We start from the raw sequence: 14,846 nt of genomic DNA, 5'->3' as shown, positions 1-14,846 counted from the left end.
CCCACACAGATTAGATACAGCATGCCAGAAGATAGAACACCATCTGTGACCTGTTTCATAAAATCATTTACATAGGAAAAGATTCTTAAGATAATCACGTCCAACCATCAGCCTGACACTACCAAATCCACCACTAAACCACGTTGCTAACCATCACAACCCCATGTCTTTTATATGCTTCCAGGGACAGTGACTCCACCACTTTCCAGGGCAGCCTGTTCCAGCACCTAGCCACCCTTTCCACGAAGAAGTTCTTCCTGATACCCAACCTAAACCTCTTTTGGTGCAACGTGAGGCCATTTCCTCGTGTCCCCATTTATGCTCTCCTTTTCTCTAGATCTTTCAAGCGCAGCCAGAGAGTGCACTACAGACCATGAATTCACCCAGAGATCCTTGGGCATGGGGAGGCATTCGTGGTCAAGGCAGTGGAGCATCTGACAAAGTGAGAGGGGCAGGAAGAACTGTTCATGTGGTTGCATGACAGAGGAGAAGAGAACAGTGCAGTTGCTGTTGACTCTGAAATTCCCCACAACACCACACCCACGCACCCCGAAACACATCCCAACAGCCAGCTATCAATACAGAAAGGACTAAAAGCACAAATGACAATATGTATCAGGAAGAGGGCATGTGAAACTACAGCCATCACACCATCCTAGGGAATTTGTCAGACGAAAAGGGGTGGATGAGTGGAGGAGATGGTCTGACAATTCCCACTGAAGTCAATGCTGAGACAGTTCCCAGCCTCTGACTTAGCTGGACTGAACTCAAAATTCACATTCCCAGAGGAGAAAATATTTACATTATTCACAGAAAATCAGTCTTTTCTCAGTTGTTAGTAACTGACTAGTTCGTCAAGGCCTGTGTGGAGAACTTCTGGTTGATGTCCTACCCTCAATGACATTAAATGCCTCTTTGCAAAGCTACATACACAGGCAGAAGTCACTTCCAAAAACACTCTGAAGAGGGTTTTCACCTGCAAAAGCTGGTCCTGTGGGTTTAATTGTACTGTAGGAGAAACTGGAGATATATCCACATCATTTCCTCTTGCAGGAGTGTGCAAGACCTGACAGAATTAGAAGCTACAAGATGGCAACAACCCCATTCAGCAGAGAGATGCATATGCACAGAAATTGCACTGGCTAGGCTAATACCAGAGCTGTTTGGAGACAGTGAACAGATCAAAACTGGAAGAAAACAGGAAGGCCAGGAAAAAAAAAAATAGTAGTGATAAATAAAGAGATAAGATAGGAAGTTGCACACTTCAGGAGACAGAAGATGCAGAACATTTTGAAGGTCCAGGAGATGCTGAAGGGAACAGGGACTGGAGAAGATTTATTTGGCAGATCTGTAAAGTCTTTGTTCCCCCTGCATCTTCTCATAGATCAATTCTTCACATACAACAGATGAAATAGTCCCCTACTTTCGGCAGAGGAAACAGAAAACTTCTCAGGAAAACATCCCCTGCAAAGGATTTCCTCCTCTTCTATTGAGGGTTTATGATAACAAATAATCCCACCTCTTTTCTAGTAAATTCCAGTTTTAGGGTCAATCAGTTACAGCTGTGCTAATCCACGATTACTGACTTCTTTGCCTGTTGATCTCCTCTCCATGGTGAAACCTGCAGATGAAACCAGGGTGACCTCCGCCTGCCTTTCCCTACCGCATTTATTAAACAGTGGGACAAAGTAAGGCTCCAGAACAACAACGCACATTCTGTAGATGCTAGTAGCAGGGTAGAGATCTTAATTTGTGAAGGCCGGTCTGAGGAGGTTACATCCCAAACTTTTGATTTGTAAAAGCAAAAGAAAGCTGTGGTTTCATTTACTGCAGTTGACTGCAGCAATGCTGCTTTTTGTGTCAACATACATTTTAGTAAATGTTAGTTTGTACTCTGTAGTGATGGGCTGTTTGCGGTAACCTTGGGAATAGTGCTCTTATCTTATATTTACACAACAAGTGTAAAGAAACGAGATTAGGTATTTTTCCACAATGTTTAAAGTGTCTTTTTTTTTTCTCCTGTCTTGAACAAGGGATGAACTTTAAACATTTCAAACGCCTATGGCCCCACTTGGAAGATGTACAGTTAACTTGGTACTAATCATTTGCTGGCAGGTCTGTCCTGACCAGAGAATACTCTTATTAGCATTGAATGTACTGTGTGGCTCGGGTCAAGTGCAACGGCTGTGTGGGACTGCAGCAAGGGACATGGAAACTAGAGTCACAAAAAGGACTTTTCTCATGCTGCTTAGCACCATGAGCAGCGTCTCCTCCATCTCCTCCACAGAGCAGCTGAGCTAAGCAGAACTGCCCTGCAATGCAAATGTAAAGTTAAAGACATTTGGGGTGGATGTGAGACTTAAATGAAGGATCACTGCAACATCAGCTTCAGCTGCTACAAATTTGTGTCTTTTAGGCCAGATCTTGCACTCTGTCCTCACTGCATAGGCCCCAACCCTGCCAGAGCTCACGTGCTGCTCCTGCAACCAGCGACAACTTCAGAGGGGAACTCCTTCAACTTTCCTGAAAAGCTTTCTGTTTTCTGGCTCTGTGCAGAAAAAGTAAGGAACTATTTCATCCGTTGTACATGAAGAACTGGTCTATCAGAAGAAGCTGGATGCAGAGGGAAGGAACAGGGACTTTAGAGACCTTCCAAATAAATCTTCTCCAGCCCCCATTCCCTTCTGCCAGCATCTCCTGGACCTTCTGCATCTTCTGTCTCCTGAAATGGGCAACTTCCTATCTTTAGGAAGATCTCTTTATCGCTGCTGATGTTTTTCTGGCCTTCCTTCATTTGTTAAAATCTTCACTACCTGCAGTGGACCAACTGTTTGCACATAAAGCACTGAGAAGCTGGGAACAGGCTTGCTTTGTAGCAGCCCCCAGGGACACAGTGACACTGGCCAATTAAACACGGGTGTTTAACTTTACTCGTACAATATCCCTGTGAATACTGGCAAATCTTCACAAGATGACACAGACCTAATAGTTTTATTTTTAAATTTTTCTCATTCCTTGAGCTGAAAGTGCTTTATAACGTTGTACAAACAGATCTTCCATTACCAAAACTGTCAAAATCCAAGCGAGTGCAGAAATGGTTTAACGCTGCACCTAACACCACAAAAGGACTAAAGGCTGGGAATGAAGAACAGAGAAGTAGCAGTAACCAATGAGTATATACCTAATCAAACTGTTAGCTGACCAGGACAGAATAATAATTAATAATCATCAGTGGTAATTATGTCAGCTCTGCGAGTACAGGATAGTGTCCTTTCCTACAGTTTTGCCATCTTAACCATACCTTACCTTTGGTCAGGTTACTTGACCTGCTTTCAGTGCTTATCTACTATTGATTTTAATTCCGTTCTGGTATGTGATTGTGAAAAAGGGGTTAAAAAAAGTAACAGTTTCCCTTAGCAGGGATATTCCAGTTGCATAACTACCTCCGGAGGATTTTTCCCAGAGCAAAAGAACTTTGTTAGGTGTGCAGAACACCTACGGCTTTTGTTGCCTTGACAATTGCTCAACTGAACTGCCTCTAACTCATTAAACAAGCCCCACATTTACATCACCAATTGCAAACAGTAATTACCCAAACCCTCAAAACTGGTGTTTGCCTGACAGACAAATTCAGTGCTTGTTCTCCTCAGCGGACCTCTTCCAGAAACCAAAGTAATATCAAGAAAGGAAATATGCAACAGAAGCAAACACTATTTCAGATTTTCAGAATGCTCAAACATGAACGGAAAGCAGAGGGGTTCCTTCCTACACGCTGCCCTCAGCTAACATTCGCCCCGATGAATACGAAAGGGAAATTACAAGTTTGCTTTAAAAAGTCTGTTGTTCCTACAGAGCCTGTATTGCTTAGGGGGATTTACAAGGCCTTAGCTTTGCACTGGAGCTTTTTTGTTGATAAGACATCTTTCAACAAGAAAAAAAGAACATGCAATTCACAGAGGTCACCACAAACATACCCCAGAACAGCTACTTCTGCCAGCATGGTAAAATAAAACAGCAATACCATACAGCAGCATGGGGCCAAGGGCTGAAGAGAAGTAAGTAGAGCAGAAATTCCCAGTATTTATTCTCACAGCAAGCAACTGAGAAAAAAAAAAAATCACACTTGCCTACACACTAATCATTCTTTAGTGAAACTAAGATAAAGTTAAACCATCTCCCCCAACAAACATCAGTAACTGTATTTCAAAAGCAAATTTGTCTAAACACATGAAGAAAATATCTTTCAGAGCTTAAATGTTCTGTTGATATAAATATCATCTTATTCTGAGAGAAAATAAAGGAACTACTCCTTGAAACTGTACTAAGAAAAACAAATTAAAAAAAAAGCAACTGATGAATGTCAAAGCAACACAGTAGTGGTGGTCTTGGGTTTAGTTTATGAACAATCGCATTGCTAAAGTCAGTGTTGGAGAAGTTAAGACTTAACTGAAGACTTTTAAATCCAGAGGAAATACCCTTTGTAGCAGATGTAAGAATGTAAAGTTTATCATGGCAGGAAGCCCTGCCAAAAGCTTACAGAAAAATATTTCTGTGCTACCAGACAACCACAAGAGACAATTTTTAAGTTGCAAGAATAGGATGTTTCCCAAAGCTCTGCGTAGTTTTCAGAATTTCCATCCTAACATTTTGGGGGGATTTTAAAGCACTCGTATTTTGTGCTCTTCTAATTTAAACAGAATTTGGCACCTAGAATAATAAGACTTCATCCTACTGGTCAGAAGAACTAAAATATTGTGATGATAGATCATCAGTGTTAACATGACTAATTCTGGTTTACTACTTTCTATTAGATGGATGCAACAAGGATATAAATTGCTAAAATCGTGACAGATTAATTTTACTTAAGAGACCTGACTACTCATCTGTGTACATGGCTGAGATGTTTTCCACCCCTTCACACTTTCCTCCTACATTTGCAGCCAGCTCTCAAAGAGAAAACAGATTCAAACCACTTTGGGATAGAGAGATAACTCTGCAAACCCAAATGATGGCTTTGTAATAAAGTCACCAGTTGGTTCAGCCTTCATTGTTTTTCCAAATTCCTCAACAAGTATTCTAAACAATAATTTACCTTTTACATCTTCTAACTACACAACCATACACATACCATACACTTTGTATAAAAACTGTCCAAGCCCAATCAGACCTTATCTAAAATATCAGTATAGAACAGCACCTTTTCCATTAGCTTGGGATTGTGCCATCAGTGACGTGTTATGGGCTTGCCATGATTATGAGACTGCATCTGCACAGAAGTAACCAACAAAGACTTGGCCTGCTTGACCAGTAGATGGATGTAAATCACATGCACTGTATAGGGGACACATTACCAGAAGTTACATATGTGCAATCAGGCCAAGAAGGTTCCTTTGGGAATGGGGGTTGGCAGTAGGACTTGGAATCAGTCTCAGATTAGGGGAAAACTCTGCACATTCTGACCATTAGAATTAGACACAGAAAATCAGACTTTCTTCTCCTAGTTAACAGCCCATTGCTGGGCTTTTGGCAACGTCACCTCCTTCCACATTGAACTTATCTCAGCTTCCTTTGAAGCAAAAACAGCGAACTACAGAGAAGGGATTCCCAGGAACCAGCCCCGGCCAGCAGTGGGGGAGGAGGGATGTGACACAGCCCGATGGATAACAGCGGATGGATGTTGTTAGCTCATGCCCTCCCCACAGCCCCAGAGCACGGCCAAGTGGCCCCAAGTGTGGGGTACTCCTGGTGAGCTTGTGACACCAACCTACCTCCTCTTCCAGCTCTGCCCCTACAGCAAAACCTAACCAGTAATTACTACTGCAGATGTCTGCTTTATGTTCTCACTGCTGACTACTGGGGCAGGGCACCTGGGCTCCTGTCATTACTCTTACCAGAAAACCTAAGCTCTTGAGAAGGGTGAATGTGAAAGATCTGGCAGCACTCAGCTGTTAACAAGTCCCTCTGAATGTCCCTGTGAAAGGAAATCAAAAGACATTAAAAAAACTGAATGTGTGGTTTTATTATATTTAAGATGCTATTTGTCTATAGGGTTTAAATATGTCTGACACATAGTCAACAGTAAATGAATGTAATTTTACATGTTCAGTATTTTGATACAAAGTACAGGACTACAAGTGTGGTAAAGGAGCATGGGAAATTAATATTTCCTTGATTCACGTATCAAATTCTGCAGCACCACTTAAAAGCTTGGAGTAAGGACTTAAGCTGCAGTATTACAAGCGCTACTAAATAAACCAAGAGACATACCTATATTAAACATTAGAGAAACAAAACAAATGACACAAGGGTTTAATATTTAAGATTTGATACAGGATTAAAATACTAATATTTTTAATGTCCTGGTTTCAAATTAATAAATATAAAAACAATATAAAAATATACACCAGTTGATAAAAGGATGCACTGAGTAAGGTTAGAAAGCTAAATTTCACTTTCAAACGTATGCAGGTATGTCTTTAGGGAGAGGATTTCTGTGTAGCTGCGACTGGTCTTTCGGAAGAAGTCCAAACTTGTGAGCTGCTCGATGTCACGCACACGTGCAGTGTGCATCTTAAGAAGATCTTCAACCCACTTTGATTCATCCTCCATGCTCTGAAATGGAAAAAAAAAAAAAAAAGAGAGTTTATAACATGCTATGTCACAAATCAACTCTGAAAGGAAAGGTAAATTTTCTAAACATCAGGTCCATTTGAACAATCTCTGCAACCTATTCAAGAACAACTCAGGTAAATGAGTTCAAAGAAAACATTTGAAACTTCACATGAAAGATGGAAGTTTTATTCTGAGAACCATTTAGGACAGAGGGAGACAAGGACCACAGTAATCTGGGAAAAGCTGCTCCCGTGTTGCAGGTGTTTCAGAAGAACAGCCGTATTCTTTAAGAAAGTCGCCCCATAATTTTTTATATCACAGAAGGAGCTCCATATCTATCAGTTGTTCTGCATCACCAAAGCCCAAACTCTAGGCTGCTTACCTTTGAACCCTCCCCCTAAATATATTCTTATCTGACCATCATCTAAAGCAGTACTATTTTAATCCTTCCACCTTACTGTTAGTACACCTTTATGATTTATTACATAGTTAGGACTTTGGCTTACGTTGGAAGCTGTAAATTCCTGTTATTAAAACATACATGTTATTCATGATAGGAAAAAACAAACAAACAAAAACTTTCACTAATCATTTCCCAATATGAAAAACAATCAGGAAGGTATTGCTGCCAGAGTGACGGGGTTGGGTTGCGTGGGTGTAATCTCCCTTAGGGAACTGCTCCAAGAGACGCAGGGAGCCACCGCACCAGCTCCCTACTGCACACCTTGTGCCAGCTCCAGCATGTGTTGGAGCCATCCACAACCTAATTTAGCTCACTAAAAAAAAAAAAAAAAAAAATCAGAAAAACCAGCCCTGCAAAACCCTGCAGTTATAGGCTGTTTGAGTTGAACCAGCTCCGTGACATGTCCCAGCCAACCCTGGGGACTGCTTGGTGGTGAGCAGACATGGGAAAAGCACTGAGCAAACAGGACTTTTCCCCCTCTGGCTTCGCAGGCTGGTGAGTCTGTACCACAGCTGGGGACACACACTAGAAATGGAGAGGTTGTACCATGGGGCATTTGGACCCTGTGTACCTGGAAATCTTGCTGATAAAATTCTTCTTTCTGGGCTTGCTCCTGAAATAAGTCTCTGACTGTCTCAGAGGAGGTTCTCCTTCAAAACAATCCTCCCGCCAATAAAGACTAAGCCAGTCATGCCAGAACCTACCCAAAGCAGTAGATGTACCACAGACCAGGCTGTGGGTCACTCTGTAAAGGCCAGGCGGGTGAGCCTGATCATTTGCACAGAGAGAACATGAAGTACCAGTTAAGTCACAACCAGCTGCTCTTAAGCAAACATCCATGACCCAGTCAACACTCGTCTATTTTGAAGCTTTTCAGCTCCAAAACCACTTTCCTCTACATGCTGGTAGCAATCTGAGGCCCCAAACCATGTCTGGAGCATGAAAACAGAGATGCAGATTAAAAGGGAAAGAAGGGAACATTCTCCACAGCCTGTGACACCATGCTCCAGGAACACTGTGTGGCATCATGTGGCCACAGGAAATCCCCAGTTAAACCGATCACATTGCTGGTCTGTAAATTGGCCTCAGCGAAGTCAAATGCAATCACTGTGACGTTTCTCTTGTCATCAAACCTTCCTCCTGCACAGGAAACCTACATTTGACAGAGCTCAGAGGAAAATCCCATTGCGTCAAAGGTCAGTCTTTCATATATGAGGACAAGTCCTAAGAGTTCACAAAAGAAATGCAATAGGAATAAATCACAGGATTGTGAGAATGGTTTTAAACCAAGTCCAGGAACACAGCATTTGCATGAGCTTAGATCAGTCAACTGGTCTGATTTTATGTCAAAAACTGGTCAATTTTTATTTCTTGCATTTCATAACTGGCCCATGAAATGACAGGTCCAACAGCAAGGATTCTAAGCACAGTGATCAGCTAACATGGTATTGTATTACTGTAGAACAACAAATGAAGTGTGCACATTGAAAATGATACAGTTTTCTCCACCTGTGCTTGTTAGTCTCACCTCAGTACTACAGTAGGTCTTAGAAGGAAAAAACAACTATTAAGAACATGGAGATAAGTAGAGACATACAATAAAATATAAAGCTAACCTGAAATCCATTTGAAAAGATGCCAGATATTCTAGATAAAAGAACTGCTGTGATATGCATCTCTCTGAATATCAAGTTGTTAGCTGGAAAGCTAAAGATGCCCAGAGTGTGGACAGGTGGTTGAGGAACTTGCTCATTGAAAGAGGAATTTAAAGGTTCTGCTGAAAAGGAAATAGGGGCCTGTAGGAAGCTTCCAGCAGTTCCTCCAGCTTTGATCTTGGAAGATTTTATTTAATATTTTCATACAGGTTTTTTGTGCCAAGATCATTAGCGTGCTACTAAAAAACAATTGGAAGCTCTTGTCAATGCAGAGGAAGACTGGAATGCCATACTGCAGGATGCAGATGGGGGAATCCCTGGTATGGTGTGAAACTGGGTTATCCACATTGGTGGCAAGAATTTCTGTTACCCCGGGAGTTTTTCATGTGAAACAGCAGATAGAAGAATTGGTTCTGGATGTGCTGGTTTATTACAGGATATTGTGAACCATCATCATAATACATCTATGGAAAAATAAAATCTTAGATAGTATCAGAGGAGTTGTGCAAAGTAGAAAGAAAAACATTTCCATTTCGAGATCTCAGCTGGAATACTTTATCTCATTCATGTTCCAAAAAAAAAATCAGACTGGAACATATACACAGGAAGGCTACTGAAATGATCATTCTCTCTTACAAGAAGAGCAAAAAAGATCCTGAGTCACCCATGAATAGAGAAGAGTATATGCCTTGAGAATCGTCATAAATCATCAGCAGGGGTAAATCCCAAAGAAGACCAGTGAAGGGCTATTTAAGCCATAGAAAAATGTTGACACAAGAAGAAATGGGTATAACCTCACCATGAATAAACATAGTTTGGAGATGGAACAAATTCTAATGAGAGGAGTAGTGGTGTTCTCCAACGGCCATGTGAAGAAAGTGTGTGCAACAAGAGCAGAGCAGGGGAAAGCTAATATTTCTTCACATCTTAAGAGAAAGCTGTGGAGAGGTTAAGGGAAAATTCTTATATTATCCCATGCACTTCATCCATGAACTACGTGAGGTTTTACACAGTGACTTCTTTGAATAAATCAGATGGAATACCATGTGCAAAAGTAAGACTGAAACTCTATTAGAATGACAAAATTTTGCCTAACCAAATTTTCACTCAAGAGCTAAATTTAAATATTTTTGGAGTGCTTCTTTGCTATGTCAAGCACAGAGCAATATCCGCTAATGACCTTTTAGAAGCGCTGCCATTGCACCCAGAACAGTAAATACAAATACAATAGGTAGCATGACCTATGGAGAAAAGAAGCCTGAGTTGGAATACAGGAAATCAAAGAGTAAAAAAGGCCATTATTCTACGCATTTCATAAAAAAAAAAAAAAAAAAAGATTCTAGCAGCTTAAAAGCACAATGACACACAATATAGGGAAGAAAAAATATCACATATGGGCATAAATACAAGGACTGATAACTGCCAGACAGTAACTTCCAGATCACCAACTAGACCTTGATTCAGATGAAGGCAATCCAGAAAAAAAAAAAAAAAAAAAGGCACAGTGAAATATATGTAGGACTTTCTGAGCCTTCTGGTAGAAGACATCTCTGCCCAAAGCAGCTAAGAGTCTAAACAGAAGGAAGCCAGAACTGCTCAAGAGAGAGGGGTACTGCTCCAAAAGCGTGGTTTTGAAAAGAGTGACCTGAAAGCAGGCGATGTTTGATGAATGAGAAAGAAACAGTGTTCCAGGTGAATTGTGTACAGAGTTGGAATGACTATTTCTGCTTGTAGCTGGAATAGGAGTCTTAACTTTTTGTGCCAATACAAAATTCATAACATTAATGCGTTCATTCAGGAAACAGACTCCTGGCAGCCTATAGTGAGGCGTCTGTGTGCAGGAATCCGCACAGCTGTGTAATGGGAGAACAAGTTCAGGCGGAAGGACAAGTCTAAATACAGCTGCCTGGGAGCACTGCTGTCCTTGCAGAGCGCCGGAGCCCGTGGGGACCCAACTGGCTCTCCTGCTACACAATCAGCTACAGAGCATTTGTGTTGCTTTCTGCAGCTCTGACCAAACTGAAGCCTTTGTACCTCACCAAGATTTCTACACTGTAAGATTTTTCATCATAAAAGATGATAGGAAAGGAACAAGGAGGGTGTCTAGTCACCTCTGTTCTCTGGTAAAGAGAAGCCAAACTTTTCCCTGGAATCAGGACATGGGCTAGAAACAGCAAGAGCCGCTGGCACTCCACCTTCAGCAGGTTTTAGTGTATAGTTTTAATACTGTGTGGGTTGGATGTAATCATGCTGTCTGATGCACCCAGACTGCCACAGTAGACAGATTATATTGTACCTGCGTATGGAAATAGACCTCCATAAAAACATCAGGCTGGCTGCCAGGACAATACATCTACGCACACAGCCCTTCCCAACCTGCTCTGAGGTTACTCTGACAGTGTCTGCCAAAATACAGAAGCCCACAGGTTGTTTACTGCCAACCTACTGTATGTCAGTTCTTCCAGACAATTTTAGGTTCAGTAGTAGTTCCACGTTTTCTCTGATACCTCTATTTGTCATGGAGGAGTGCTCTTGTCTAGTGAGTTGAACATGACACTTAACTGAGTCACTACCCCGTGCTTTCATTTAAGACGTCAGTGAGCACTAGCATCTAACAAGAATGGGGTTTCACATTTCCCAGGGACTACTCACTGTTGGGCTACAGCAAGGCAGCAGAACTTACATTGCAGCTCTCGTCATTGTCAGGCCGGTGGGGAAGAATGTACGAGAGAACGGAGAGTGGTCCATCACACTTGTCAGCTGGCTGAGTGAAATCTAAGCAGCTGGTTATGATGGCGTAGTAATGAGTAGGAACAGGGATGGCACTGCCTTCCACAAACCTGGGGAAGTAAAGCAAACATTTATACACAAAGGACTAATCTGTTTGGAAGGATTACACAAACAGTGTGGTCTTTCCTTCCCTATGTGTGAGGAAACATGTACTTTGTTGACATGTGTGTGATTCCTGAGCTCTATGTGAAAACGAGCATTTCAGTTAGCTCATGTTTTGATAGTGTGCCACAGAAAGACCACATGGCAATTCTGAAAGGCTTCTTCAGTTCAGGGAAATAGAGAGAAAGCTTTACTGAATTAACAAAAGACTTAAGTATCTAACTCAATAACACTATGGTATGCTCTGGTACCCAGCTGCCAACTCTTAAGTTCTAGAGAATTTTAGAGAAAACAGATTAGGAACATAAATCTTCTTAATCTCAACGATGAATAAACACTTCATTCCAAAGTCAAGGTGAAGAGCAACGTGCTGAATTGCCGTTTCCTTGTTTTTATCCCTGTCCTACCTACAAGGGCACTCAGTCTTAATGAGCAATCGTTTTTAGAAAGAGCCAGGAATTTACATCTCCTCCCCAAAAATCAAGCAATGTGGAAAGAATGAATTGTTTAAAATGAAGTCATAAGTAAGAGAAAAAACTGCAAACCACTTTAAATGCAAACTCTTACTGTTTGATTTTGTCAGGTGTGTCATGTAGACCGTCATAGTCATAGTCAAAGATTGGTCCACTTATAACATTGACTCCGTTCCGTTCAGTGGCGTATCTCTTCACCAAAACCCTTTGGAAATAGTTCCATACCTCTGTGGGGGGGAACAAAAAACAGAAACACACCTCTAACATTTGGATAAGCCAAAACATGCCAAGATTTTAAACATATATATTTTTTAAAATAAAAATCCATTGGATGACATCACACAATGGTAGGGGAAATCAAAGACTAAGCTTTACAGATTTACTGCAGCTTCATTCAGTTTTGGTCAATAAAGCCTATTCAGATGTATTTGTTCTCTGTTGATTTTTTCCCCAGCTAGTGATAAAGGAAATGCACAGTACCATTCTAAGGCTGGCATCGCCCTAGACATTGCACAGAGAGCTTGCTGTTCCTTCACCAGTAGTAGAAACAGCTATTCACACACTTTTGATGTCCCTGTAAACATTTCCTTTGTCTTTTTTTTTTTTTTTTTAAAGTTCTGAAAAGGAAATAGCACCGTGATTAAAAGCAAAAACCAAACACTTTAAATGACAGGGAAATACAAAGGTCATATTTTTCCTGTTAAATTCTCCTTGGATACAAAAAGTCTAACTTCAAAATTAGGTGCAGGCTAGGATGACCAAATTATGGCATCTCATTAAATCAGAGGCTTGCCTAGCAGGGAATTTTAACCACAACTTTTGGGAAGAATGTGACACTTTCTCCCACCACAACCTTCTCAACCTTAACAAGGTAAGATGTTTACAGAGATAGGACACACACTAGGATCTCCAGTTACATCATTGTTTTCCTTCTTTTTTTTTTTTCTTTTTATTTTAACACTAACAGAAGCGTGTGCAAACAAAGCATCTCAAACTTGTATAAGGTTAACCTTTGCCTTGCCAGGCAAGCCTTTTAAGTCCATGGTTCCCCAGAACTGACAGCAGCACCGGCCTCAGGAAAATCCAGCATGCTTTGGCCTGAGACTATTCAGTGCCACACGAGCTCCCTGCTCAGGCTGGTGCAGAGGCACCCACAAGCAACGGTCTAACAGGAACCTCAGCTGCGGTAGCCACTTGGCTGTCCCACTCCTCCAGCTGCTCGCTCCTCCACTGCCTCAGCCCTAACCATCAAAATAGCCCCAAAAGAAAGCTTTTTCTCTGAGTTTTCCAGCTAAATCAGTTCCCTGGTTGGTTTCCCACTGCAGCCACATAGACAACAACGCCAGTGGAATGGGGGGACAGCCCAAGGACATGATCCTGCAGCTCCAGCAAAGTGGGAACTGCTTAAGCCAGACTCACTACAGAAAAGATGGATACAGTATTATTGCCCCCGCTGGGGGGAAACACAGAATTGGAAAAAAAAAAAAAACAAAAAAAAAAACCACAGAGAAGAGGGACTCTGCAGCCAGCACTGCCACCAAAACCAGCACAGAATAAAACTGCCACCCCATATTCCCTCTGTTGTGAAAAAGCTCTGTATAAAGAGTGGTCTGAGCTCCCTGCCCTGCAACCTGCACACAGGTATTATTAACACATAATTCCCCAGGAATTATATAAGTTACCGCATTTGTTCTCAGGGGATCCTTCACCTGCTTTTGGAGGCCACTAGATAAAATGAGCTGCTGGTGGTAGGTTCTCCTGTGATTAGCATCTCACATAATTTGCTTAGACTAACATTAGCATAAAAAGCATTTTTATGAAGTGATTTGAGAGTGGGAAATCCCCAATAATTTTGCACTCTGTAATCAGTTAAGTGCCTTTGCTCAGATTTCCAGCAAACATTACCACTTGTTCCTACTCAGAGGTTTTTCAGTTAAAAGCACTCTTCTTTGGTTAAAAATAAAAAGCCTCCCATAGGCTTTGATGTTTATCCAAACCTCCCTGGCCTAAAATCTGCATTGGAAATCTCACAAGAACAGGCTCTTGAGATTCTTCCAAGGCTTCCCAATTCCTGCCAAGCCAAAAATGCCACCAGAATAGCCTGATGGTTTTCTACCTCTTGGCAACACTAGAGAGAAAAGAGATGTGCAGACAAAAGGAACGTTAATACTCTATCCTTGCAGGGCTGAAAATTTCAGCTGGTTTTAAATCATTCCTCATTTTCCATAAATTGGTTTCCTCTTCCTTTTTCTTTAAAGGTAGTAAACATTCTTGGTCTACCTCTAAGGGTAGGGATAGAAAAATCAAAAGTGATCCAGATGCCACTTGTCCCTTAACTACAACATGCTAAGTGTACGCTCCCAGACTACCCCAATTGAGAAGTGAAAACACGTTGTCTGAGTACATTCTGCATTAACTGGGGCTACAAGTAAGAAAATCTGAATGGTTTTGTACAAACTGAGTTACTTAGGCACTTCAGCAAAACTGCTGAACTACAGAACTGACCATGTCTGTGCTATTATCTCAGCCCAGCACCAAAGAAAATAAACCTTTCTTAAACCATAAGCATTTCTTGTGGTAGTTGGTCCGCCTAAACGTAGAACTATACAGCTTCCCACATGTATTATCTGTTGGCTGCAGGTAACTGGATTTATGTTTTAAACTTCTCCCATCAAATCATTCCATAGTGCAGACTTTTTTTTTTTTTTTTAACTGTTACAAGCTTGGGAAAAAAAAAAAGAAGTAAAGCTG

At 41.4% G+C, this 14,846-nt stretch overlaps 1 protein-coding gene across 1 annotated transcript in view; it reads right to left on the bottom strand.

Moving 5' to 3' along the window:
* Window positions 1-5,999: 5,999 nt before the first annotated feature.
* Window positions 6,000-14,846, bottom strand: part of ENPP2 (ectonucleotide pyrophosphatase/phosphodiesterase 2) — a 71,761-nt gene continuing 62,914 nt past the window's right edge. The window contains 3 exon segments of the mRNA XM_083824107.1: window positions 6,000-6,612; window positions 11,414-11,570; window positions 12,190-12,322. Coding sequence (XP_083680233.1) covers window positions 6,442-6,612; window positions 11,414-11,570; window positions 12,190-12,322 — 461 coding nt within the window. The 3' untranslated portion in view covers window positions 6,000-6,441.

This window comes from Anser anser (genome assembly GCF_964211835.1).
Source record: "Anser anser genome assembly, chromosome: 2".
Taxonomy (NCBI): Eukaryota; Metazoa; Chordata; class Aves; order Anseriformes; family Anatidae; genus Anser; species Anser anser.
The sequence above is the reverse complement of the archived record's forward strand: the minus strand, read 5'-3'. Positions and strand labels throughout refer to the sequence as shown.